The 26,407-nt window shown below is 47.7% G+C and overlaps 8 protein-coding genes and 1 non-coding gene across 9 annotated transcripts; 3 read left to right on the forward strand and 6 right to left on the reverse strand.

Moving 5' to 3' along the window:
- Nucleotides 1-1,485: 1,485 nt before the first annotated feature.
- GIQ15_t0037 lies at nucleotides 1,486-1,570 on the reverse strand. Its single transcript has one exon. It is a non-coding gene; the product is annotated as a tRNA-Gly (tRNA).
- A 2,110-nt stretch (nucleotides 1,571-3,680) lies between these two features.
- Nucleotides 3,681-6,753, forward strand: GIQ15_06508 (DNA repair helicase RAD25; the record flags this gene model as incomplete). Its single annotated transcript, XM_033553925.1, has 3 exons — nucleotides 3,681-3,699; nucleotides 4,251-4,373; nucleotides 4,442-6,753. The coding sequence occupies 3 exons, from the start codon at nucleotides 3,681-3,683 to the stop codon at nucleotides 6,751-6,753; spliced, it is 2,454 nt and encodes an 817-aa protein (XP_033403440.1).
- Nucleotides 6,754-7,409: 656 nt separating this feature from the next.
- GIQ15_06509 (dynamin family protein) lies at nucleotides 7,410-9,830 on the reverse strand (the record flags this gene model as incomplete). The annotated part of the gene is made up of 1 exon (XM_033553926.1): nucleotides 7,410-9,830. One exon carries the CDS (start codon nucleotides 9,828-9,830, stop codon nucleotides 7,410-7,412), a length of 2,421 nt encoding a protein of 806 aa, XP_033403441.1.
- Nucleotides 9,831-11,049: 1,219 nt separating this feature from the next.
- Nucleotides 11,050-12,570, forward strand: GIQ15_06510 (uncharacterized protein; the record flags this gene model as incomplete). The annotated part of the gene is made up of 1 exon (XM_033553927.1): nucleotides 11,050-12,570. The coding sequence occupies one exon, from the start codon at nucleotides 11,050-11,052 to the stop codon at nucleotides 12,568-12,570; it is 1,521 nt and encodes a 506-aa protein (XP_033403442.1).
- A 566-nt stretch (nucleotides 12,571-13,136) lies between these two features.
- GIQ15_06511 (peroxisomal NADH pyrophosphatase NUDT12) lies at nucleotides 13,137-14,532 on the forward strand (the record flags this gene model as incomplete). The annotated part of the gene is made up of 3 exons (XM_033553928.1): nucleotides 13,137-13,230; nucleotides 13,299-13,739; nucleotides 13,820-14,532. The coding sequence occupies 3 exons, from the start codon at nucleotides 13,137-13,139 to the stop codon at nucleotides 14,530-14,532; spliced, it is 1,248 nt and encodes a 415-aa protein (XP_033403443.1).
- Nucleotides 14,533-14,953: 421 nt separating this feature from the next.
- On the reverse strand, nucleotides 14,954-18,576 carry GIQ15_06512 (CTD kinase subunit alpha; the record flags this gene model as incomplete). Its single annotated transcript, XM_033553929.1, has 5 exons — nucleotides 14,954-15,161; nucleotides 15,225-16,535; nucleotides 16,601-17,024; nucleotides 17,345-18,273; nucleotides 18,518-18,576. 5 exons carry the CDS (start codon nucleotides 18,574-18,576, stop codon nucleotides 14,954-14,956), a joined length of 2,931 nt encoding a protein of 976 aa, XP_033403444.1.
- Nucleotides 18,577-20,339: 1,763 nt separating this feature from the next.
- GIQ15_06513 (HypA) lies at nucleotides 20,340-21,303 on the reverse strand (the record flags this gene model as incomplete). The annotated part of the gene is made up of 3 exons (XM_033553930.1): nucleotides 20,340-20,428; nucleotides 20,499-20,900; nucleotides 20,964-21,303. 3 exons carry the CDS (start codon nucleotides 21,301-21,303, stop codon nucleotides 20,340-20,342), a joined length of 831 nt encoding a protein of 276 aa, XP_033403445.1.
- An 85-nt stretch (nucleotides 21,304-21,388) lies between these two features.
- On the reverse strand, nucleotides 21,389-21,926 carry GIQ15_06514 (uncharacterized protein; the record flags this gene model as incomplete). Its single annotated transcript, XM_033553931.1, has 2 exons — nucleotides 21,389-21,714; nucleotides 21,776-21,926. The coding sequence occupies 2 exons, from the start codon at nucleotides 21,924-21,926 to the stop codon at nucleotides 21,389-21,391; spliced, it is 477 nt and encodes a 158-aa protein (XP_033403446.1).
- A 972-nt stretch (nucleotides 21,927-22,898) lies between these two features.
- Nucleotides 22,899-25,049, reverse strand: GIQ15_06515 (uncharacterized protein; the record flags this gene model as incomplete). The annotated part of the gene is made up of 1 exon (XM_033553932.1): nucleotides 22,899-25,049. The coding sequence occupies one exon, from the start codon at nucleotides 25,047-25,049 to the stop codon at nucleotides 22,899-22,901; it is 2,151 nt and encodes a 716-aa protein (XP_033403447.1).
- Nucleotides 25,050-26,407: the final 1,358 nt, after the last annotated feature.

The raw sequence follows: 26,407 nt of genomic DNA on the forward strand, positions 1-26,407 counted from the left end.
GACCCGGCTCTACCACTATTTGAAACCAATCGGGATCTAGATATCGCTCAGGCATGGATAGCGGCAGCTTCTTCATAACTGTCTATCTTTATTCACACTTGATCAATTCGATTCATTTAGGCCGTTCGCTCCCTTTGCCCATTCCAATTCCCGGTCGCGTAAGGCAGATTCCGAGTGTCTATTCCACTCCCAAAACTCAACGTCATCTCCCAGCGGCATTGGTTCGCAATAGAAGGATGTCCACCCCTCAATTTCCAGTCGGTTCAGATGCAACCAGCCAGGTTTCCAGCTGTCTGTTGGTGGGTACGGAGACTTATCAAATGTAAGGCATAGGGCGTATCTCTTGCCCAGTCTAAACACCCGTCCGTCGCACATATCACGGGAAGGAATAAAGCTCCCCTCCTCTAGACGAACATTAAAAGTCCTTGGTAGAAAAGCACTGTCTTCAAGACGACCCTCGTTTATCGTATATCCGGGGACAGCGCCTGGCATTGGCATAGCAGGCTTTGTGATCGTCAGATTGAGGCCAAACTCGGCCAGGAGGCACGACTCGTCGCCTTCATTATTGCCTCTATGAATAGTCTGGTCGAGTATGGCGGGATTTTCAGCGCTCAGTCGAACTTTGCTGCGATGAATATATTGACCTCCCCAGTAAATGCAATCTTTGAATCAGTCAGTAAAATGTTAAACGCATATAGTTCGTACGCCCTTACGTCGCCCGTGCCATCCTCGTCAAATTTAAAACAGACGTCAAGTTTCGAGTCTTGTGTCTAGAACTTGCCGCAAATGGCGGAGCGTAAAGTCTCGGCCATATTGCGCTGTGTTTGAATTTCTCGTCAACAAATGTGCTAATAATGCCAGAGGCAGCCGGGAGAACTACAGGGGAGCGATGCACCTCGAGGATATATAACTAGTTGTTATTTCAAAACTGTTGGATGTGGGGTAACTAACTATTCATAAGTAGTTAGATATATAACAATAGAAGGGTTGTATCTTGTTTCTAACAGGGCACAGTCCGTAAGTGCTTTTTTTGGCGGTTTCATATTCAAAGAAAATAAGACAAGACAAAATAAGACAAGACAAAGAAGGCAAGATAAAAAAAGGCCTGCTTTCATTCCTCAGCAATGTGTTTGGTCTACCGGTAAAATACTCAACATATGAGCAGCGGTTGATAGTATCTGGCCAGGCATAAAGTAGTGGAGGAGTGCAGCTACGCGGCCATCAGCCTTGTTAACTCATCGAAACGAAGTGATTGAGCCGCAGTCTACAAGGTTAAGACTGTAGTTATGTAATGAAAACTATCCAATCAAACAAATAACCATATAAACATACTCTCAGCAGTTGGTCTATTGATTAGAAGCCACAGAATCTTTATATCTTTGGCTGGTCACGTATCAAGTAAAACAAAAGCCGTGTCCTACAGTGACGTCTTAACAGAGACAAAAAATGTGAAGGGCAAAAGATAAAAGGACAAAAAGAAAGCGCTGCGTCGACCGGGAGTCGAACCCGGATCTCAACTTCTCAGTCGGTGCGATGGAAGAGTCGTGTGCTACCGCTACACCATCAACGCTGTTATGCTTAATCAGCGGCCATACCTCTGTAGATACCACATCGTGATACATGGATATATGGATACATGGATATTCTCGCCGAGAAAAATATCGTAGATGAACAAGGAAGAATAAGAAGAACAAGGAAGAATAAGAAGAACAAGGATGAAGAGTGATCAGCCCATCCCCTGCGTGATGTCTCTGGCTTCGGCGTTTTGAACAGCCGGCGCCTGAGATTAGCGTCAGGCCAAACTCCCGAGACGAGGGACAGGGCCGTGAACCGCCGAACTGAACATCGGATGACTGACGGCGAATCCATGGATGCAGCAGCCAGGCTTTCCTACTTAAGCTGCCTCTATCCGCTGTTGTGAAGGGTTTTCACTCGATAGCATACTACAGAGACCTACCGCTAATACTTACCTATCCACAAATTAATCTGAACCAGCATAAGAACTCATTTAATACAGCCGAGCGTTAGAATGTCCCTGCCCACTATCGCCATTCGAACTTCGCTTCGGCGGTTCTCTGCCCAAGCACCAAAACCTGAGAGCAGAGTCCAGCGCTATCTGACAGCGTCATGCATTGTTTCCGGTGTCCTGCTGCCGTTTATCCCGCCGGCGTTGGAGAGCTCGCGGGAGAGGAAGCTTGACCAGCCTCACACGAACAAGTACTCTCGCCTTCTCGAACACAGCTGAGTGCTAGGCTAACTGTCTTCCAGGTACCCGCCTCTCTGCTTCCATGCTCGCTAAGCCGGTGATTCGCTATCTGCAACCCCGAGTTACATCCTTTAGTTATTTGGCTTGAGTTTACGACATCGGAAAAGGCGTCTGGGGTTTCGTTCACTAATGGAGTACGGACAATCATGTTTTGACGGAGCATTCGGGGAAACGAGCATCTGAATACGGCTTATGGAGTACTTCATGTTGCCTTTCACCATCAATATTATTCGCAATTTCTAATACACTCATGGTTATACTTTTATTCAGCGCTGTGGCTCACAGATATAAAAGAGAGACCTTGGGCCTGTCAATCTGAAGAACACAGTTACTTTTACTATCTCATAATAAGTATCAAGTTCTTTTATATCTGGCGTAGTCTCTTATGACGTCCTTAGTCTAGGCATAGTCGTGCTTGAAACCATGAACTATCCTGTTGCCGATATGATATTTCCATTCTCAAATACAAGACTGCCGGCATAACTATAGGGTCCGTAGTTTGATAGTTAAAGAGGCCTACCTTGGATATTCTCTGGTCATAGAGCGGGGAGTCGCTAGGCGTGTATTCACTAGCTATATCTAGGTGGGAAGAAGGGACTGGCTGGTAAAGCTCTTGGTGCAGCTCCTGGTGCATCGTCAGCGCTATTCTTCCAGTTTCCAAGGGAAAGTACAAAATGATATACAGATATGCCCCATGTGGCTTCTTTTCAAGTATAGTATGTGCAAAAAATAAAATAAAATAAAGCTCAGCAGAAAAAAAAAAAAGAGGCATATATTCAAGGCTGCGGTATCAGTTAACTGAAACGGTTACCCTTTTTCGATTTAAATACTTCTGATGCTTCATACTTCCCCTTCTCGGCTAGACGCTGCGCATCTGTTTCCGGTTCGTGTCGTGTAGGGGCCGGGTCATGTCCTATTTCCTCACTCGGACTGTACGTGTCGTCCTTTTGCGGTCCGCCATTAGATTGTGCTAGTCGTGCCTGTGCCGTCTTCGATTGCTCGGTAGCGGCCTGCGGTAAGTAGGAAGCTGGTTAGCAAATCCTATGGTCACAGTATCGTCACTCGTGTATAGATATATGGTATCTGTACCCTTGCCGAAGCTTCAGCTCTTGCCATCTCATCTTTGCGTTTTTGAGTCGCGTCGAATCTAGTCAGTCGATCGGCGTTTATAGACCGTTTGGCAAAGTAGTATGCGCCACCGCCGGCTGGTTGCAGAAGAGCATAGTGAGCTTCCTGTTCGCAAAGTATTCACGTATAGTAGGCTGAGCCAGGAGGCAGAGAAGTGAGTTATACCAACGCATAGAGCGCCCCATCCAATCCTAGGAAGATTAAAGGTATTTAGTCGTCATCCAATTGGTCTAGTTGTGGGTGCGCCGAAGCAACGGAGCGTTCGTACCAGGTCGATCTGATCTAGATGGCACGGGAGATCATAAGTTAGTTTCCGGCTTCATTGGGCGTTGAAAATGAGAGGAATGGTCGACCTACAGTATTCATATTCAAAGCTCAAAAATCAAAGCGTATCGAGACTGTTAAAGTGCTGTTGTTCGGGTTTCATGAGATAAATCTGCATCGAAAATCCGCCGGAGCTCTCGATGTTTTTTCAAGGCGTTGACGTAGTTTGCCTGTGATTAGTCATATGATGTCATGTGATATAAAGCCGAAGAAAGACCGAAGGCTCCAAGCCATCAACATCGACGAGACTTGCTCTTGTTCCTGTTTCTATCGTTGCTCGGTATCGGTGGTGAGAAGGCTGTCAGTGGTTCCTGTTTTTGTGATCTTTGCAGCTGCAACGAGGCCAAGCCCTAAACGATGCTTCCGTAGCTTCGAGGTCACTTATCAACTTGTTTTGGACGACTCGTTACGAAGGAAGATAGGTGAAGAAATTATGCCTCCGAAGCGGAAGGCGGCTGAAGGCATGTTCTATTCGAGCTTTAGAGCATGCATTTATGGTGATAAACAAGGCCAACCTGACTTTGTGATATAGGCGCGCGAGGTCGAGCCTCAAAGCGTGCTACGCCGAACCCTGCCTCGACGCCTCAGAGCATAAGCAGCGATGAGTATTCCGCCGGGCCTGATGAAAGTGACGGCGAAGGGGATAAGCTGAAAGGTGAGAACTACGAAATGGTGCTCTATACCGTGTTCGCAGGGGAACTGATCTTGACTTCTCAAATCTAGATGTCGTGGAGAAATTTACACTCCAATCCTACAGCCAGAAATCACAGGCCCCAAAGCAGGATCCTCATTTTGGCTATAAAGACTTTTCTTCTCTTCCTTTGAAACCCGATCATGCCAACCGCCCGCTCTGGATCGAACCCATAAAGGGAACCATTACATTAGAGAGCTTCTCTCCATTAGCATCACAGGCACAGGATTTCCTGACCACTATTGCTGAGCCTCTGTCGCGGCCTACACATCTTCACGAATATCGGTTGACGGGCAACAGTCTTTACGCCGCTGTGTCTGTGGGTCTTCTCCCTAATGATATCATCAATTTTCTTGACCGACTGTCGAAAACACCTCTTCCGGAAGCTATCAAGTCGTTTATCGTCAACTTTACAAAGTCATATGGGAAAATCAAGCTCGTACTGAAACATAATCGATTTTTCGTGGAAAGCTCTGATCCCGCGACCCTACAGACACTTTTGCAGGATGAAGTCATCGGGCCACAGAGAATCGAAAATTCAGAAGGGATCATACAACAGGCCGCTCCAAAAATGGCAGGGCTAGTAATTCCAGGAACTAAGGATGCAGCCCTCCTGAAGCAGAATCCTGATCAACGGGCAGCCAACTTGCCAGAGCGCCAGACCCAGCCGAACGAAGACGAGATCTTAGTTAACTTACGAGAAGAAGATGACGACGAGGAACAAGCCCAAGTCCACAGCTTTGAAATTCCAAATACAGCAGTGGAGTCGGTAAAGGCCAGATGCCAGAGTATGGGCTGCCCAGCTCTGGAAGAATACGATTTCCGCAACGACGAAATCAACCCGACATTGGATATTGATCTTAAACCAATCGCGCAAATTCGAAGCTACCAAGAAAAGAGTCTGAGCAAGATGTTCGGTAACGGACGAGCAAAGAGTGGTATCATTGTGCTTCCGTGTGGTGCTGGAAAAACGCTAGTCGGAATTACGGCAGCTTGCACTATCAAAAAGGGAACAATCGTTCTCTGCACAAGTTCCATGTCCGTTGTCCAATGGAGAAATGAATTCATCCGGTGGTCAAATATTGATCCGAGTGACATTGCCATTTTTACCTCTGACAATAAGGAGAAATTCCGACGAAATACTGGTGTTATCGTATCTACATACTCCATGGTTTCGCAGACCCGTGCCAGATCCCACGATGCTGAAAAGATGATGGAATGGATGCAGTCACGCGAATGGGGTCTGATGCTTTTGGACGAAGTCCACGTCGTTCCCGCCTCCATGTTCCGAAAAGTCACATCTGCTATTGCTACGCAAACGAAACTTGGACTGACTGCTACACTTTTACGAGAGGATGACAAGATCAAAGATTTAAACTTTTTGATCGGACCGAAGCTCTATGAAGCAAACTGGATGGAACTTGCAGAGCAAGGTCATATTGCTAAAGTTCAATGTGCAGAAGTGTGGTGCCCCATGACCACAGAATTCTATACCGAGTATATGCGTGAAAAGTCAAGGAAGGCGGCCCTCCTATACATCATGAACCCCAGAAAATTCCAAGCTTGTCAATTCTTAATTGACTACCACGAAAAGCGAGGGGATAAGATTATTGTCTTTTCGGACAATGTCTTTGCGCTGGAACGATATGCTTTAAAATTAAACAAAGCCTATATTTACGGCGGAACCCCGCAGAATGAACGTCTAAGGATTCTTGAAAATTTCCAGCATAATGAACAGGTGAATACAATATTCTTGTCCAAGATCGGTGACACGTCACTCGACCTGCCGGAAGCCACCTGTTTAATCCAAATATCATCTCATTACGGTTCTCGTCGACAAGAAGCTCAACGATTAGGTCGTATTCTCCGAGCCAAGCGTCGTAATGACGAGGGATTCAATGCCTTTTTCTACTCTCTTGTGTCGAAAGATACGGATGAAATGTTTTACTCGTCCAAGCGGCAGGCTTTCTTGGTTGACCAGGGCTACGCGTTCAAGGTGATCACCCATCTCCAGGGAATTGAGAACCTTGAAGGCCTCGCGTACGCTACAGCTGAGGAACGTCTAGCCCTTTTAGCAGACGTAACACTCCAGAATGAAACATCTGCTGCGGTCGAAGAAAATGCCGACGATCTATTTAATGATCGGATGGGCGGCGGAAAGCCCCGCGGTGGTAAGAAGGGTGTACGGAGAAATGCCGCAACGCTGAGCGGGCTTGCTGGGGGTGAAGATATGGCGTATATCGAACATAATAAGAGTCGAAATAAGCAGTTGAAAGAACGCAGCTCGTTCTTCAGGAAGATTGATCGCGATCGTGCGAAGAGGAAGAAGATGCTAGAGTCATAGATCATCGGTTCACTAACGCTTTACAAAAACAGGAATTTTTATCATCATCCCTTCATATTCTAGAAACTATGGGAGATTGGTGGTTTTAGCTGTAGGCTAGAAAATGGTACGATATTTTATAATTTCGGAAAAAATTGTTATATAAATAGATCCATTTTATAATCCAGTGATGGAAACCATCTGTCTGCGCCTAAGCGCCTATCCAATGAAAGTTCCCAGAAGATGTAACACAAATAAATAAAAAAAGAGACCAAAAAGAACGAACGAGAGAAAAAAAAAGACGTGGTACTCCATAAAAGTCGATAAAATCAACATTGTAGCATCAGCAACATTGGTATCTGGCAGAAGGGGATATATATATACATACGAAAATAAAAATAAACATAGATGTTAAAGGAAAGAAGACGTGCAACAAAGGATTGCGGGTATAATCATCATCCGCTTGCTCATAGGAGAATTCCAGTTAGCAGATAACTTGGTGCAACTGTTTATTTAAGAACAACCCAAACACCAATAGTCAAAAAATTAATCCCATTTTCACAAGATGGGAGTGCTCGTAAGGGCCCGGAAGCCCTTGATTAGAGTAAAATAGGGCATCATCAACGGGTACTATTCATAGGTAAAAAATGAGGCGCCTGGAATGCAGTGGTGTGTGGTTACTCTTCCGAAATCGAAGAGACGAATTTTGACATTTGCTTTTTTGTAAGTTTTCCAAGCTTAGATTTTGAGTCGGTGCGTCGGTGTTCGCCGCGGGACTGAGAAAACGGAGGTAATTTATCGTTAGCCGGGGATGGAGGGCCGGTTGGAGGTCTGTATACTGCGTTGGTGAGGAGAGTTGGTTTTTCCTGGTGTGCTGATTGTGATGGGAATGGCCGTAGGTTGCCACTTTGGCCGTTGTGGTGATTTTGTCTACTAGACGGCCGCAGCGGTTCTGGCCGTAGTTGTTCTGGCCTTGCGGGAGGGAACCGTTCTGTATCGGATCCTGACGTTATAGAGGCTGGTGACGAAGCTCCAGAACCGGTGCTCCTCTCGCTTTCTTTCGATTCCGTAGAGTTACGATGATTATCTGCAGTAGCTTCGAGAGCGACTAGTTCACAGCGAGTGCAGGCAGCTGCCGCAAGCTCAAGCATGCGAACCTGCTTTTCAAGTCTTGATCGAGCAAGCTTGACGTCTTGAGACTCGGCTGCAAGAGTTTCAATGTCATCGTTGGACATTTGGACAAATTTGGATGGGGATATCATGTCCTCTAGGCCATCTATAAGACAGCCTTCAACAGCGAGGCTTGCGATATTGTTAATGAAGTTGTTGAGAGCCACTGAATAATACGCCAGCATACAATCCAGTATCTCAGACTGAGGGGTTGATTCAGGACCGTCGGCTCCAGCCTTGCCGTTAGCTTTAGTCCGTAGTTGAGATATTCGTTGTTTTAGCTCTGGGTCCACGATCGTTGGGATAACCTTCTTGAATGGAGCTACAATCTCGTCGATCTTGTCGTGAAGTTTTTGCAGTTTCTTCTCCATCTCAATATTGAATATCTTGTGAATGAGGGCCTCGCCAATACTTGCATCGGCGATGTGATGGAGGAGGTCGTTGAGAAACTGCTTGATCTTCGTCCACATCTGATAGACATGAGCTCTAGCAATGGACTTCCATCTGAGGGAGTATCGGATAAATAGTTCACCAATAACTTGAGCGTTCATTAGACCAGAGATCTCACGACCTTTGCTCTGTTTCGCAAACTCTTCAAGGCCCGTCATAAAGTCGCTTCTTGTGACTGGTTGCGGCCCATCCTGTGACTGTGGCGGTGCTTCTTTCTGGGAAGCATCATCGTAAATGGTGTAGCTGTGACCACGTTTCCTCATGTCCTGAGCGAAGTCGTCAGTCCAATTACTGATTGTGGCACGGAGCCGCCTTATGGAATGGGTTGGACGATATCTGAAGTATGGATCGTGGTACTCTCCATAAACAGCTGCCTTTGTAAGAGACTGAAACCTCTCCCCTATTCTAGCCAAGTACACTCGACGTTCAATGGTAGTGCTGTTTGAGGTGCCGAGTTTCTCGAATAATGTGCGATGGGTATCAAGGTCAATATTGATATCCGAGGATAATATGGAAAGTTGACGTTTGACATCGGCCAGTAATATTTTACGGATTCTACTCCGAAGAGCACCGACACCCACAGAATGAGGAGGCAGGGTTCTCCACGGGGTCACGGTTGAGAAAAAGAGTTCTTCAATATCATCACGAGTAACTCTCGGAGGCCGTTCGAGGCCCTCGCTATCCATGTTCTTTAAAAGGTGCCATCCCAGTTGCAGTGAGTTGTTCTGCTGCTTGACACGGTCGTATAGCTTAGCAATAATGGAGGCATCGGGATCTAGACGGTCGAGTTTGGTAATAATACCCATAGTTCGAGCAGTACAAGATCTCGTCATGTGTAGCACCATCTGCTCTGAGAGCTGGCGCTCCGCGGAAATAACGGCTAGGATGATGCATCGTGGATTCTGTAGGTAGGTTTCGGTGAGGCTGTTGGCCATGTCGATGTCCTCGGCGGATTGGCCGTCACGGGGAAGATACATTAAGCCCGGCAGGTCGACTATCGTAAGGTTGGGTAGAGTCGGTCCGGACATCTCCAAGTGTAGAACGTCCTCCGAATAGGCACCCTCGCGGGTAAGGCCCATGATCAGGCGAGCCTCTGAAAATAGCTTGGGGATATCCGACAGCCAGTTATGCGATCTAGAAAACACCCCAAGCTTGTGTCTGTGATCCGGGGAGGCATTTGGCCCCGGGCATATCTTCACCTGTGTGCTGGTATCCGGTGCCCTCCGAAGCACGACTTCGACCACAAACCTGGTTGAAACGCCATTGTTGACAGGCAGCGGAACTCCGGTAATGGCTTCGAATACCGCCGACTTCCCGCTGTTCTGGTCACCACAGATAACAAGCTTGTGAGAAAACACCTGGTGATGCAGGCCCAGGCGGCGTAGCTCGTCGAGGCGCTCAAGCAAGGTGGACTGTTCTTGTGCTTGTAGGAGGTTGATGGGTAAGGAATCGTATCTCGAGCCGCTATTTTGTCCCATGATTGTTTGCTGTCGTGAACGTATTTTGATAGGGACGCCGTCAGGTCGAGGGAGCTGGGTACACGGAAGAGACGACGAGGTAGTTGCGGATGAAGGGAAAAGCCATCTAAATATCAAGGCGTCGAGATTGTCGCATTAGACGATCCTGCTTTCTTGCCTAGAGAATGCCGGTTATACGGAGATTGGTGCTCTTTCCCCTCAAGAAGTCTAGGCTCGCCTCGCTTCAATGGTATATATGAAACCAAACCAGCATGCAGGGTGGCAATTGGGGATTGATTTCGATATATTCCTGCTGTCAAAGCGAGCTCCATGGACCAATTGGTACGGTTCCTGCAGCAGAGGGATTCCTGCAGCCACTCCTAGTCGTTAGCCCTGTACGGTATGAGCAAGGTGGGAACGGAGCATCTAACGCAGTCTGGTTCTGTCGACATTGCAGCAACTAGGGACATCCTTCGACGCTGACAGCGCCCTTAACCAGAACGGTGCAATGCACCGAGAAATGCAGACTCCGCACCACGCCTCTCATAGGCAAGTTTGGCCTAGCCGTTACCAGCGCGTGGCACACTAGTGCAGGTCAGGCCCGTTTTGCCCATCCTATGCAGCCCTAAGCCTATGGAATGTGCAGCGAACTGGAGTTCACAGGGGTGATCCCAGTAGCGCATCGCCTCGTAACGCCGCTCCGGTTAGGGAGCAAAGTATACAGGTCACCGGCATGCCGGAACACGAAGCCTCAAGTCCGACGTCGCACAGTCGAGAGCCACCATATCACCAAGTCAAGCGGGAGAAGCCAACCGGACGGAGTAGGACGTTGGCGCAGTGGTGGAAGTTTAGGAGTTTAAAGAAGTTTGGTGGAAGTTTGGTGGAAGTTTGGAATTTTGGTTGAAGTTTCCAAGTTTCGAAGTTTCGAAATTTCGAAAGTTTTCACGGGATCTACATACGATGACTAAGCATATACACTTTCGGACTTCGGATTTACCTAAAGCCGTCACTTATGTCATACATGTCACGTGTACTCATTTTCATGTCACGTGGTATATATGTTTGACTGGTTTGCACCATCACGTGGTGATATCAACGTCACCAGAAACTCCGAAAGGTTGTTTTGATGGGAAACACCAGATAACAGACCGATATGTGAACAGGCATACGTCTGTAGCAGCCTCAGTTGACGGATTCGCTGCTTCTCTGTAACTGTCAGACGGTTGACCTTGCTAGCAGTATGGCATCATCCGATTCTGGACGCGACCGTTGCCAGAACTGCCCCAACGGTTCTGGTTCTGGTTCTGGTTCTGGTGCTGGTGCTGGTGCTGGCCGAGATGAAGAGAACCCGTTTATAGCATTACGCCGTTACGCCGATAAACAGCTATCGAGTCTCCTTCGGTCAGTGGTTGGCCTCCCGTCCGCGGTCCTCTCCCCTCCGGCAAAGGATTGGCTCGGCCTCAACGATGAAGAGCTGATCAGGGCGCTTAGAGCGCGCCGAGACGCCTCAGACAATGTGTGTTGTCACCACAGCTGCCGTGATTGCAATTCTGGTGGTGACGAATTCTCCAGGCCTCGTCCAAGATATGACGAACGGTACTATGGCGTGAACGCGGGGGCGCCTCGTAGAGATGGAGACTCCTCCAACGCGGAACAGCAACGGAGACACCCAAGCCAGTCCTTTCCGGCCTCAGTATTCGACGACCTGTTCGATAGCGCGTGGCCCATTGACCCTTCGTTCCTGTTCCGAGATCTAGCCCATTTACATGGGCCGTTTATATTCGATTTCATGGCTCCCTCAACCTCCGCCGGCTGGCCAATCTCCTACCTTATGTTTTCCCCTTACTCTCCGCTCCAGCTCGAACGGCAGCGGCAATTACGCCAACGATACGAAGACCATAGCCTATCGTCTTGGTTCACCCCTCTGGCACCAAGCCACGAGGCCCGAGATCCCAAGGAGCCCCGCTGGCGGGAGGCGTTTGAAGATCTACTCCGGCTCGAGAACGGTAAGCCTATGCTTGATAGAGACCCTAGGGACGTTTCGAAGAGTGAATCTGGCAAGGACTGGCTCTCGGGTTTAATACAGCGTGGCAGCCTCGGTGACGGCTGGTCCCACGTTCGCCAGCCAGACGGCGAAGGGGATTACTTCAAATTTAGCCAGACCACATCCAGTGATCCCTCCCCAGAAAATGAGGAAAATTTGCAGAAACCCCTCGAAAACAAGGATGGCCACCCGTTTTCAGAGCTCGACCTGTACGATACCTTCCTCCACAAAGTTAATGACGGTCCGGACGCAACTCAAACCAGCCCCTTGCTAAGAGCAATACTTGAAGAGCGGAAACGGCAGCGTCGCGAACTTGAGGAGCTACAACTCCAGTGGAAAGAGATGTTTCGTGAAAAAGAAACAGAGCGTGCGGACGACCGTCAAGCAGTTGCTGATATAGCCCGCTTTGAACATGCTACACACTCATCTCAAACAGCTCAAGGGGCTGACGAAAATCTACCTCAGTCCATCATCTCGAGTGTAACCACCACGCAGCGCCTGATGCAGCCTGATGGGTCGGTGAAGACGAAAACGATCGTCAGCAAGCGCTTTGCTGATGGGCGAGAGGAAAACTCCGAAACCGAGGAAGTCACAAGAAATAGCCATTTGGCCGTCGATGACAGTAACCAGGTAATGGCTACTAGAGATGGTAAGCAACAAGGACCACCTGATTCCCAGAATAAGAAGCGCAGCGGTGGTTGGTTCTGGCAGGAGTAGCGTGATAACAGCCGGCTGATATCTCTCTCTGTTTGTTCCTTATCCTCGTTTGGCATTGCCTCATGAGGTACCCATCCCTTCATCCTACGGGCGGGAAAATCAATATTTACATTCATCAATTTAATAGTCCAGCGACTCTAACTTACGAACTATATGACCCGTCCTCGACTCGACGTTTCTCTTTTGTTTCTTGAAATCCCCATTCCTTCTGATGGCTTATATCCTATTTTTCTTCCCTAGCGTTAATCTATTTTACTCCTTCATGGAATCTGTACATTTACTTTGGGGCTCTGGAACAATTTATATGTTTTAACATTATTATTCTCAAAATCAAATTGATATTTTGACTTCGATTGCCTCGGCGCAAAAGGCTTCATTACTAATCCACTGACTACTTCACGCCCTCCTCGTACCAAGCTCACGCGGATATCAAAGATACGAGAATTTTCTAGGGCATTAGTCTGGACTATGATATTTATTATATCAGGTTACTCCTACTATCTCTCTGATTGATTTGGCTGAACTTGGCTATAACTCATCCCCGCTATCAAGCCAATCCTGACATCATGGCCACAGCCAACATGCCCAAACCGGCGCATGCCGACGCTGACACTCTACTATCTAGGAAATTTGGCAAAGAAACCGTTAATTATTTCTCTAGTTAAGATTATCCCCATTGATCTAATCGCATTTCCGGGCAGACCGTTAACGATTGAGTTATTCCACAGGTTCCCCCTTAAATCGGGTATCGTTCCTACGCTCTGATAACCTTCTCTTATCGAGTGCTCTGAAGCACCCCTCCACCAAATTCCTATTATTCAACCAACTGGCGCCACTTTCTCAAACATTTGCGCAATTATATTACGCATCATACCAGGAAATAGAGGCGTTCGTCCCGCTAAATATATTTGATAAACCGGAAAAGGAGATTATTCAGACATACGACTCTGGCAAGGCCGCCCCACTAGTTGTGTTCCTAGGGTTGAACGAATCGCAGCCAGAAAATGGATTTAGCTATAAATCCTACAAAGGAAATCCATATTTCGCGGTGGATATCACTCCCCGTGGCGCATTGGAGGAGAAAGCCAAACATATCATTGAGGCCGCGGAATCCAAGGGGCTCATTTTTAACAAGGCAAGGATACTTACTGACTTGCCTCCGGATGATGGTATGGCTACCTTTTTCACTATTTTACCCCATATCTATCACATCTTCTTGAAAAACCGTTAACTAAAATATCACTTGAAGCTGCTATATACGCGCAAGCACGCCAGATAATAGACTGGAATGTTCGCAATGCATTTTGCGGAGCATGTGGCCACCCGACGATCTCTGTAAATGCAGGATCGAAACGGGCTTGTCCGCCAACTGACCTGGGCCTTCTTAAAAACGGTTCATCAACCGATAACTGTCGCCCCCCTTGCCACACTCGCAACACTATCTCGAACCTCTCATTCCCACGGACAGATCCCACAGTCATTGTAGCGGTGGTATCCCACGATGGGAAAAAAGTGCTCCTAGGGCGTCAAAAACGATACCCACCATGTTGGTACTCGACGTTGGCCGGTTTCATTGAACCAGGGGAATCTGTCGAGGATGCCGTCCGCCGTGAGGTCTGGGAAGAATCTGGAGTTGTCGTATCACGCGTTATCATCCATAGTACTCAACCATGGCCGTATCCGGCCAGCCTTATGATTGGCGCGATCGGCCAAACCGCGAAGCCTGAAGATGAGGTGGTGAATCTTAGTCACGACCCGGAGCTGGAAGAGGCTCAATGGTTTGATATTGCTGAGGTTGAAGAGGCTCTAAGGACAGGTGTGAGCTCTTTTGGAGGGCCAAAGCCTGCTGGGTACAAGGAAGGCACTCTGCGGCTAGCACCAAGCACGGCCATCGCATACTTTCTCATAGAAGCTGCTGCAAAGACTGAGCTTCTCGGAAATCAATATTTACCAAGAATATAATATAGGGCGTTGCTGTTGCATAAGGCATCATTTTGTAAATAAATTTAGGAGTTACTTAGAATAGCATGATAGACAAGTTGATTGCTCATATCTGATTTTATCTATAAGTACGGACCACAAGCTCGCAAAGATGAAAAAAATCCATATCATATACGCTCAGCGACGAAAACAGTCAAGGGTGGAACATTGGTTGATTATAAAAGTGATAATAATGGTGGTTATATAGCAATCCCTCCAACGCCAAAGCAAGTCACTCGTCCGTCACCCGTGGATCCTCAGCAAGGTCTTCCTGGATGATGAAATTATACATCATGCCTCCTTACGTTGCGCCAGAACAAAATGCCGTAAATACTAAAACAGGAGGTTAGAATGAAAAAAAGGGGCCAGGAGAAACAAAAGGCTTTATGCGGATAGGTATATTTTAATATTCTGTTTCTTGGCCCTGGGACGTGGGAGCGCTGTCCTCAAGCCGAGTACGTTTGGTATCCCTATCTTCGCTAGGGTCGGTGCTGCCAGCCATTTTGCGCTTTTCTCTCTCTCGCTGCTCTGCACGACGAGCTTCCTTGTCTTTCTCTTTTCGATGAGCTTTGGATTCGAACTCATGCCAATCACCTTCTACATCTGCAAGTCTAGAGGAAGTTTGTTAGTATATCTGAAGATAAGTGGTAGGAGTTGGACAGGGTTCCACTTACTCCATAGCTTGCTGTGCGTCTGGCGCCTCGGACACAAAGTAAGGGTGGGCAAGAATTTCCTCGGCAGACGGCCTTTTGCTAGCATCATACTGGAAGATGTTGGCAACGAGGTCAAGAGCAGCAGGAGATAAACAGTCACGATATAAGTCCTCGAATGCCCTCTTCTTTCTTTCCGCAGGTCGCATGAGCTCAAACCATGGCATGTCAATAATGTCTGGCCAGTCTGCCCTTGTTGGGGTTCCAAGGGAGTTGTAGAGCTTATCCATCTGGCTCAACTCGCTGCCATCGCCAGGGAAGATCGCCTTTTTGGTAAACATCTCCATGTATACGCATGCAGCACTCCAGATGTCAACCGCAGGACCGTATCGAGTCTCGCCAAGTAACAATTCCGGAGGCCGATACCATATTGTGATAACACGGTTAGTATAATCGAGTTGGCGTGACTTGGAGAAAAATCTTGCAAGACCAAAGTCCGCAAATTTGAGTTGGCCTTGGTTGCTGATGAGGATATTTGCAGCCTTGATATCACGATGAAGTACTCCACGATGGTGTAAGTAGTTCAATCCTTCGAACATCTGTTTGGCAAGGTGCTTTTTGTGTGCAGCGGATAGTATGAAAGTCGGGTGGTTGATAAGACCGGTAAGATCGTGAGAAAGGTACTCGAACACCATGAAGCATTCGTTTTTCTCCACCATAACCTCCTGTAAACTGACAACATTCTGATGGCGAAGGTGCTGAAGAAGCCTGATTTCCCGAACGGCAGTGATTGGGAACCCATCTTTCTCTCCTTCCATTCGTATCCGTTTTAAAGCGACCTTATTCTTAGTAAAAACATGCACAGCCTTGAAGACTTTACCATAAGTACCAGCTCCCACCACGGATTCATTCCCAGGTTTGCGATAATATACAGAGTCCGCACGCGAAAATTCTTCAGAGAGCGTAGGTCGGGCTTTCATTCGGGTTAGAATCTTCTTCTTTGGCTTGATACGTTCGACTATTCGCTCTTTTCGTTTCTCAGGTCGTGGTTCCGTTCGCCGTTCTTCTCGTCGGTCCCGTCGTCTATCGTCCCAAGTATCAAATCGTCGATCTACTCGTCGTGCATCACGTCGATCATCCCGACGGTCGGGACGGGTCTCATGCTTCAATTTGGAAGTCACGGATTGCGGCCGTGTCTTGGGAATTTCTAGAGGCCGAGGAGGATCACGCATCTTCTGGGTTAGGTCAGGGATAGGCTTTGGAGCTTGAGATGGTGTAGCCTTGGACTTAAATGCAAAGCTAAATTTCCCAGATTCCTTTGGCTGTGAGGTGGTGCTAGGTTGTCGTTTAGGTGGTGGCTCAGGACGTTCAAGATCACCTGCTGCCCCTTGATCTTCTACCTGTAGGTCTTTTGATGGACGAAACGGGTTGTCTTCTTCGTCAATATCGGGTGACAATCGTTCATCGGATAAGTGATGTTGAGGGGGGAATGGCTGGGGATGTGGCGGTTGCGGATGAGAACCAGGATGGGCACCACGGCCACGACTGCTCCATGATACAGCGTCAAGATGTGAACCGCGAGAACGTGAGCCTGACGTTTGGTTAGAATACTGCTGAGATCCACTAGAGAATCTTCGATCTGAGTGATGAGGATTGTAATTATTACCGCGATATGAGGAACTGCTTCCCCTGTATGGCTGGGCTGAATAGCTCGGCGGAAGATGGCCTGAGCTGGGTGGTTGGCCCTGATAATACTGGCTTGGTGGCGCGCTCTGAGGCGGATAGCTTGATTGTCGGTACGGAGGCGAATAACCATGCATTTGTCTAAGTCAACAGTTAGTATCAGAAACGCATCTGGTTGATAGTTAGGTATGGTTTTATTTCACCTTGACTGTCCGTGATAAGGCTGTGATTGTTGTTGTTGTCCCGACCACGAGCCACGTCCACCGCCACTGTAAGGAGAGCCGGATTGCGGGGACTCGTGTCTGGAGCTCGTGGGAGTTACATATTGTGGTGATGTGGTGTATGGTTGGCGGGTATCTATAGACGGATGTGAGGGTCGCCGTGAAGGCCGGGCTTCTGCCGGCCTTACACCATGTACAGGATATGTGTCACGCATGTGTTCGTCGTTACCGGTTCCCTACTGGCGTCACCGACACCAACACTCGCGAGACGTAGAGGAGAAGAATTAGGCCTTGTAGGGCCACTCGCGATCGATCCTATCGGGTGAGTGGATGATACGGACGGGGAAGGCCGAGGAGAGGTTCTAGAGGTAAACGAAAATCGCGACGGCGGGCGGGAAGGGTTTTCTATATTGCGAGTGAGAACGGGGGTGAGCGGGCGCCCTGGAGAAGCGGTAGGACGACTCTGCTCGTCGGAAGAGGGAGGATATGGTCGAGGGCTTCTGACTGCGGGATCTTCGGTAAAATTGTTAGCTTGTCGATTCTCCTTATCTCGCGGAGGAAATCTCTTTGAAGAAGCGTGGTGGCCTCGAAATTTCCCATATCTCCCGGCGTGGTCTCCACTGCCACGGTTCCCCCAGCCAGAAGATTGGTGGCGACGCGAAAGAGGTGGTGAAGGACTCTTCTGTCGCTTGTGTTTCTGGAAGAGTGAATGTGAAGGTGCTTCCTCGCCTTGTCTGGCCCTTACCTGGTGCTCTGGGTAAGACTTGCGCTGTTCTTGAGAAACAGATTGGTCGTGTGGGGATAGGGACGCGGTTCTCCCTCCACCTTGATTCTGATCGTTTCGAAGGAACGGGGAGTGACGATGATAGACACCACCACGGCCTCTAGCCGGTCTATCCTGCTCCCAGCGACGCGGTGGACGAGATGATTTCTTGTGGTAGCCGCCTCTCTCGTTTGCCTTGGGGCGCTCTCTGGTTTCGTCGTATTCGTAGTGCTCTCTCCTCTGTTCTCTCATTGATGAATTCCCTTCGGGCCCGGCCATGTACCTCCTAGCCGCATCAGCTCTCGTACGCGGGTAATTATATCGAGTGACCCGGGGCAGCCGCAGTGTCAGAGTGCAAGAGACGTCCGTGATGTCGTCGTTTGGTTGCTCTGTCGTGTTATCCAAACTAATGTTAAGAGCCTTTTTGGTTGATAAGTGGCTCCCAGAAAAACGGCGGGCGACGCGCACCACTTGCGAAGTTATTTTTTTTTGCTGCCAAATTTTTTTCTTCTCTCTTTTTTCCTTTTTTTTCCGCGACCCCTCGTAAATATATGACAGAGTCTAGCGTATACTCTGTATATGGCGAAGAACAGCTCGCGGTGAGGACGGTAGGATGTTCGATGTTCCCGGGAGTAGATATCGGTACCTACTGGCTTCCATGCTTGGCGATCGGGCCGTTGGAGCAGTTTGATATCTGCTGAGGACGCATCGTGAAGCGAGCGAGACAAGTTGATATTACTCGGTCTCTAGCCGTAGCACAGCTGTGGCCGTCAACAGGGCCAGTTTGCTCGAGGCTAGCGCAGGTCCGAGTTGATTTGACTTGTCTAGACTTCACTCCTGCAAAAGTCTTCTACGAAAAAGAGGTTTCCATGGCTGCGAAGAAACCAGCCCCATCTCTCAGGGTCACGGCGAGATGTAAGAACCGTCCTGGTCTCGGTCAACCCCAACATCCACATATCTGCAAAGAGTCCCATCTATCGTTGCTGTCTCGCACACAACACCTCCCGGTGTCACCGACTGGCGGAGCCTTCTTGATGGGTACGTGTGTGACCCCTTCCCACCCGAGGTCTTTGCGAGCTCAGAAATATTCCAACCTGCCACAATGCAATGCCCGTGGCATGACACCAACAGTCTATCTACGGTATGAATGTTTCCAGAGGTTCAGGTTCAGAACCATTAAGGGCTGGGTGCACAGACACACATAAGCAATGCGAGCTCCCCACAGCACTCCGCCGGCATGGATGATAGACGCATTATCACCCCGGATTTGCAGCGATATATGCGATATATGACGTGGACCTCGTCCCCCTTGACCCGTCAAAGTTGCTGCAGGATTTGCTATACAGAGGCAGCACCTAACAAGACAACCAAACCAGTGGCCCTCGCAGCTGTAAGATGGATCGTATGGTGAGAACTATCGATATTGCGGCGTGAACTTTAGGTATGGCGAGAATGGGCTGCCTGCCCAAGCTATGTCGACCGAGCTGTACCTGGACATTTTACTCAAAATAACTTGCGGTATCGCAGTAGAATAGTCACATCCACTTGGGCCGTCACCCTCTCAAGACCGCTGGAAAGTCGTATAGAGTGCAGTGAGCCGAGATTACCGGGTAAAGCAGTAACAAGAATAAAATATAGAGACAGCTCTCCCTAGGGCATGGCCGGTAGTAAGACAGCGCTGGGTCTCAACCTAATGGATGATATAATCAATATAACTAGTGGCTGAACTGTAGGCCCGCGGTCAATATTGAAGGAGAGACTGGGCCATATATCGTGAATATCGAAAGACATATAAGAGAGCATACCTAGTCAACCCAGAAGCCGACGAAGCGGGGACTCTAGATGTCCAATGATATGTCACTTATCAAGCATATTCAGGCTGATAACAACTACGTATAATATACCAACCAGCCAACCAGTCACCATCCGCTGTCCCCAGAACACGACTCTCCGGGTCACTCCGCCGTGGACGGTTGCTAGCTTTAGCCCCGGAGAAAGGATTCTGCCTTCTGCCTTCGAGAAATGTGCCAGGGGACGGATGTGACGGTAGCCTGTCAAAGAAACAAGTGTTATTTAAGCCAACAATGCTAGAATTCGCCTTGCCCCTCTCTTCCCCCCCGTGCAGTGGGGAATATGCATCGACGACATGGCAAGAGTGCGAGAGACATACCTTCGACATAAGACGTAGGTCACAAGCCGCCAGCAGGGAGTGAGCTGCCTAGTTTGCGCCCTTGGCCGGTCCTCTTCGACTACATCCCATGCAAATTCAAGCTAAAAGTTCTCGTGTTGAAGTTCGAACTCCAGTTGGCAGATCATGTGATGCTTAGTAAGATAACGTGACCTGTATCAAACAACTTTGATTTTTATATGTTGACGTCAAGCTATTAAACACTGCATATGTGTGATAACGTATATATAACATGGAGTTGGTCCTTGTTACGGCCAATTGAAGTCACGATTAAAGAATTGGAGCTATTTTCTGTCTGGGACATCTTTCCAGGCCTCCTCAAAACCTGCCGATCTCACCCAGTTCGACCCTGGCCCAGATACGGAATCGACGACTATTCAGAATTGCCAGTGTCAGCTCAGTTTCGAAGGGAACGGATGCTAGGGGATCTGGTATCTACTCACGCATATTGCCCAGCTTCAGCCACATATCCCCTTTAATGCGGAACCCATCCTTTCCTTCATACGGCTTGCAGAGCTTCTCGGCATGGGCTACATGTCGAACGAACTTCGCAGCATGTCCGTCATCTTGCTCGAGTCCAACGGTCGTCTTGAATATCTCATCCCACTTCATCTTGGGAACGTAGTTGGTAATGTCTTCCAGGCGTGGCTCAACACAATTGCGTGAGACATAGACGAGAAGATCCATACGGGCCTTCCATTCTAGCAGACGTATCTTCTTCTCCTTCGTCATCCAAGGCTGAGAGAGGAAAGCGGGGAGGAAGATGTTGGAATTCAGCGCATGAATATAGAAGAAATCAAACTTGATCACCTTTCGGGGATTTTGGGCTGCACCGGTATAGTACACTATCCTTCCAAGTTAGTTGATATCGTCCAAACACAGAGAAGGGGGCTCGGTATCCGTCGTACCAGTTGCATTGATCAACTCTGCGAGCTTCTCTTCTATTTCATCAGGGCCAACAGTAAACTGGCTGGCATATTTGATCATTTTCTCGGGCGCTCGATACATCACCCCGTCAAAAATCTTATTGGTATCTGCCCATAAGACGGAGCCCTTGATATCAGGGTCATTGCGCAGCTCATCTTGAAGCTGGACCAATGTCTTCCCGGACTTTCCGGCATCGTTTGCCATGCGCTCAACTGGCTGGAAATAGGCTTGAAGTTTGTTATCGTGGGTAGCCGTCTGTGCGAGTGCCTGTGCAACGATCGCAGGCTGATTGAATTCAATCCCGAAGCCGAGATGGATCATTGGGTGTATGAGACCTATTCACCACTAATTAGCGAACTCGTATAGGGAACGGATAAAGTAGTTTGATGGCCTAGAGTTTGAAGCCTCAATCTATGGAGGGGCGCATGCCTGCAAAAAACCGTGCCAACATATCGTCTGCAAATTCTCCTCCTGCAAAAATATAGTCATGCACAACTTGGCCAACTCCTTTAGCCTCAAGTTCTTGTTTGAAGAATTGCAGGAAGTTCGGGTAGTGCTCCCTCTTGCCGGCCAGTTTCCTGAATTCATCTGGGCTACTTAGGCGTTTCACAATGCTCTCGTCTACCGGGAGCGCAGGTCTTTGATACTTTGAATCGATGGCATAAGATCGTTCTACATCTTCTGGCGATGCTCCAAGAGCAAAGATCGACAGAACATGATGGTCAATGTGATCTAGGGCAATTGTTAATATTCGGGGACACTCGTGGAAGTATGGAAGAAGATATATACTTACTATGGAATCCTTCGTCATTAAAGTAGATATTATGTTCCTCGTAGTCTTTTTGCAATACCTCACTTGCCTTCTCGGCGGTTTCAGGCTTCGGGTTGAAGCTGAAAACAGGTACGTCCTTGACTGATACTTTGATGGTGCTTGGTGACGCCATTGTGCTATTTCTGTTTTGTGTGCTGAACGGCGTGTAGGCAGGTATTCTAGTAAATGGATATTTCGGCGGCCTCGTAGCTGAGTTGGACCAAGCAAGCTGGGATGTAGAAATCCGTCCTAGTGATAAAGATATCCTAGTAAGGGGCACAAATCGGAATAAGAGCTCCCTTCTAAAAATTCCTGCGCTCATGGACTCTTAAGGTTGAAGCAACGGGATATAGTTATTTATAACAAATCCCAGCGAGCAGCCCTGGTTTTTAACCTGATAGCAGCAATTGTAGTTTGGTTAACTCGTACAGCAACCTTGACAACACATCCATTACCAATCTTGTCAAACCTGGATTCTAGAACGGCTGTTTAATCAGCTAACCTTCCTGTCAGCATATATATCTATACACATATATATATATATGTAGTCGCATCTTCCTGTCCCTCCGCCCTCCGCCACCAATATACGTCATAATATTATTAAGCTCGTAAACATCGGCCGCACTGTAGACCGACACGCCGAGATATTCAACGTTTAGTTCAAGGATGCTACGTATATGGACAGCAGATCATGCCGTACGGTGCATGCTGAAGGAATGGCCAGCCATCACGAATAAAGAGGGGAGGTCTAGAAGCTTGGCTTCGTTGAATTATTGGCAGGCTAGAAATTTAGCGAATATGATGCTTTGAAATCTATCTACCTAGGAGGATGTTTCTTTTGTAAATCTAGGTTGACATGCAAGCAGCACTCGAATATCCACGCCCTATATCCCGTTCTCTCCACAAATTCTCCATCTCTAAACCGTTTCCCCGTGGTATTGCAATCCCGTTTGCGCCAAACTAATCGCCTGCCATGCTCCCGTTCCTACCAATAGCCATGGATCTCGATTTCAGCCGCCGTGCCTTTTCCCATTCCTAAGAGCGCCGAAATAAGCTGAAGAAGGACCCTATGCTCCGATGAGATTGTTCAAACTTGTTGATTAGCTCAACGGGTCGCCTGTAATGGCGGCACGCTCCTAACAACAAACTTTTCCTGTTCTCGTTCTGCTTCTGACAGCAAAATCTCCTCCAGTCCTTCCAGTCTATCCAGGGTGCGAACGCATTCTCTCGGGGGGTAGTTGTCCTTTGTTGCTGGGTTGATATATCCCCAAAGGAATATATCAGTGTAATATGATTGAAGGTTTAATTGCCGGCGAATGGACTCTTTGAGAACCAACTCATCCGGACGCTGGAGCACAATACGGCTATTTTTAGTGCCCCATGCCTCGTACTGCATCTTTCCGATCTCATCTGGCGGAACACCCAAAATCGTCTGTCCTTCTTCCTCTGGAGGAGGGTTATATTTCCAGCGAACAAATAACTTGACGACATCCAATTTGTTGATGAGAGCTGTACGCTTCAGGGTTTTCCATAACATAGTGAGACCTGGCTGGGCCATAAGCAAACGACGCATTCCATCTTTCCCACTTCCAGTAACTGGATCAGTGAAGCGCATATCCAGCTTGACGAAAAATGTTGTGGCGAAGAAGAGATCAAGATCGGAGAAAACACTTGAATTTTGTATCAATCCGATACGTCGAAGGTTGTCCGGAATATCCATCAATAGCCATATTTTCTTCAGGACAGTTCCACACATATCAGGCACTGGGACACCGTCTTCGGCCATGATAGTGAGTATCTCATGACATACCATTTCACGGTAGCATACCATCAACAACCATCGAAAGGACGGCACCTGGCGGACTTCCCCTGCCATTGCCTTGGCTGGGACTGGGTGTGGCCGCTTTGCAGGATCAGGGAAGCAAAGCTTGTTGTAGCAGCGGAACGGAAAGGTCTGCGCTGACTCTAGAGCTCGACGATGCGCCTGTGAAACAATGACTCCCGTAATCCGCTCGCGAACGACGTTATGGAACGGCTTAGAGATGGAGTACAGGATAAGCAACTCCTGGATACGAAGATACTTTGCCACCATAATCGTCAATTCAGGGCGTTTGACGAGGTGGTGAAAGATGTTGAACTCCATCTTTGGAAGGCTGCGGCGTACGACGACCCGATTCCTGGCTTCTGGATACTTTTCAAAGTCCATGATTGCAAAATGCTTCAGTGACGCTGAGTCGAAGTCCAACTGGGCGAAGTCACCGAAGCTTTGATAGCCGTTGCTATGTCCGCGATTAGTTATTCGACTTCGGCGGATAGCTCTTGATGTCCAATCCGCGTAGTCCTTCTTTGGGCCGCTGATTGCATGCCAGTCACGATGCTTCCAGACGCTCATGATATGGTCAGAAAGGAATCCACGACTAAGGCGTGGCAATGTTGTCACAAGCAAGCGAATTGTTTTCCTTATATCTGGAAGCTCAATCTTCTCTTCTCTTGTGTTGTCGTCCTTTAACTGCTTCACAGCAACACCTCGCAGAAGAGGCAGCTTGGTGTTTGGAATAATTACAGTGCTTGGCTTGAATTCTTTCCTATAAGCATGAATTTGGGCCAATGCTTTCAGTTCATCTTCAGAGAGCAATTCAATCGCACGTTCCTCATCTGGTCTAGGATGATCAATAGCTGGTTCACTTTGCTGTCCAGAAATCTGAGTATTAAATGGAAGGGCAGCCCCTGACTGAAATGCATTCTCAGTTGATGCTGTGCTGCTGGCCTCCTTTGGCAGCATATCTGTCAGTGCTGGACTAGGCAACAAATGCCCATCATACCCTGCAGCAACAGCCCATTGATAGCCCTGAACATTTGCTGGAAATATCTGTTCAGGCCCTGTGCTCTTACGGACATGCAGAGGGCTAGGTACCCTTTTCTTATCAGGAAATGGGTTCTTTGGATCCAGTTTAAATTTAGGCATAGGAGGATCATCGGGGATTATCTTAATCCGACCAGTCTTATTTGGCACTGGCACATACTTTGGCAGCCATGCTGGCTGTGACAGCGGTGGAAAATATGCTGGCCCTGGGAGTATGTCACGTAGCCTTGTGCCTTGGGCTAAACGTCCATAAGGACGGAATGGTAGACGAAATGGTAGGCGCTCCTCCCTCTGTTTGCCCTTGTCTCTGATAATTGGATTGTTGCTTTGTGTTTCGCGTGTCTCCCTAGGGGGTTCATTATCATTGTCCTTGTTAACCATGTCTGATGCCATTCCAGGGGTAAAAGGTGTCTGCTAATGCTGGCGAATATATCTCCTATCAATAAACAAGGTTTATACCTATGAAACGTTAGCAACTTATACACAAAAAGACTAGGGATTTAGGGGCTTCTAGATACTTTCTGCATATTATGCCAGAATTCCAGGGGTAACTGACTGTTAAAGACCAAGGCATGCAAGCCCTGCTCCCTTAAAGCCACAAATAGCTTGCTAATGTGGGTTAAATGAAGCAAAGATATCACTCAAGGGAACTACTCTGGACTTGGTCCCAAGCTGTCTGATGGGTAATAACAAGAAGAAGGAGTGAGAAAATGCACCTCTTGATACCCTCTTACAGGTAAGTTCTAGAAGATGGTAACTTCCGGCGCTAAGAGTAAGAGCGCGATGTTGTGTTGCTATAAGGGACGCGTTATAGCAAACCTTTTAGGGCATAGAATATCAACCAGCCCTCTTAGTTAGAGAAATTTTCAGAAAGCATGATTTTTATTCTGGATACCAAAAACAAGTAAATCTTTTTAAAAGGCGGGCAAGGTGAATGTTCTCTTATGTTATTACAATAAAAGAAATCGCTAGGAGTGAATCATATATGGCTGTAAAGCAATGATGTTGATTCACTAAAAGCCTTGCTATTATTGTATTCAGCTAGCCAAGAAAGTGAGGATTGGCTTGAGTGAATAAATCACAGGACAAGCAACTAAACAAGCTCATAGATATATTTCATCTAGAGGAATGGCCGGTAGTCCTTTGGGTTGCATAGTTAAGCGTAAATCATTCTCGGGTATAAAAAGGGCGCAATTTAAGGGCTTTAATTATCAGAGCTGGTATGATATTTGTATAGGAGCTTCCTATATCATATACATTTTGGAAACTCGCAGCTGGCATACATCGTCCTGTGGTGGGCATAGGGTATACGAATCATATATGATATTCCATAGGGATTATATACATGGAAGAATAAGAGGAGTGCTAACACCCTATCTTCCATTAGAATAGATATATTATCCATAAAATCATGGGATCCAAGAAATCGTATATAAGCATTGAGAAAGGGAGTAGTTACTTAAAGACTGACCCATAGGGCCAGCCAGGTATCCAGAAAATATGGTGAAGCTGAATCTGAGTATATTTCCTGCCCTAGAACCATGGGCGATAGGGTAAAAAATGCGTTGAGCAACATGAAATCTCGTCTATCATAACTTTCGTCACCGGGGTTGTTGAAAAGGAAGTAAAGTGGTATGGGTATGCAGATAGAAAATCGACGGACAAGTGTAGAGAGTGTGGAACAGATAAGAGCTAACGCCAGATATAAACCTGTTGAAAGGCGACATGAAGGAAGACTCGAGTCTTACCTC

This window comes from Arthroderma uncinatum, assembly GCF_011692745.1.
Source record: "Arthroderma uncinatum strain CBS 119779 chromosome Unknown scaffold5, whole genome shotgun sequence".
Classification (NCBI taxonomy): Eukaryota; Fungi; Ascomycota; class Eurotiomycetes; order Onygenales; family Arthrodermataceae; genus Arthroderma; species Arthroderma uncinatum.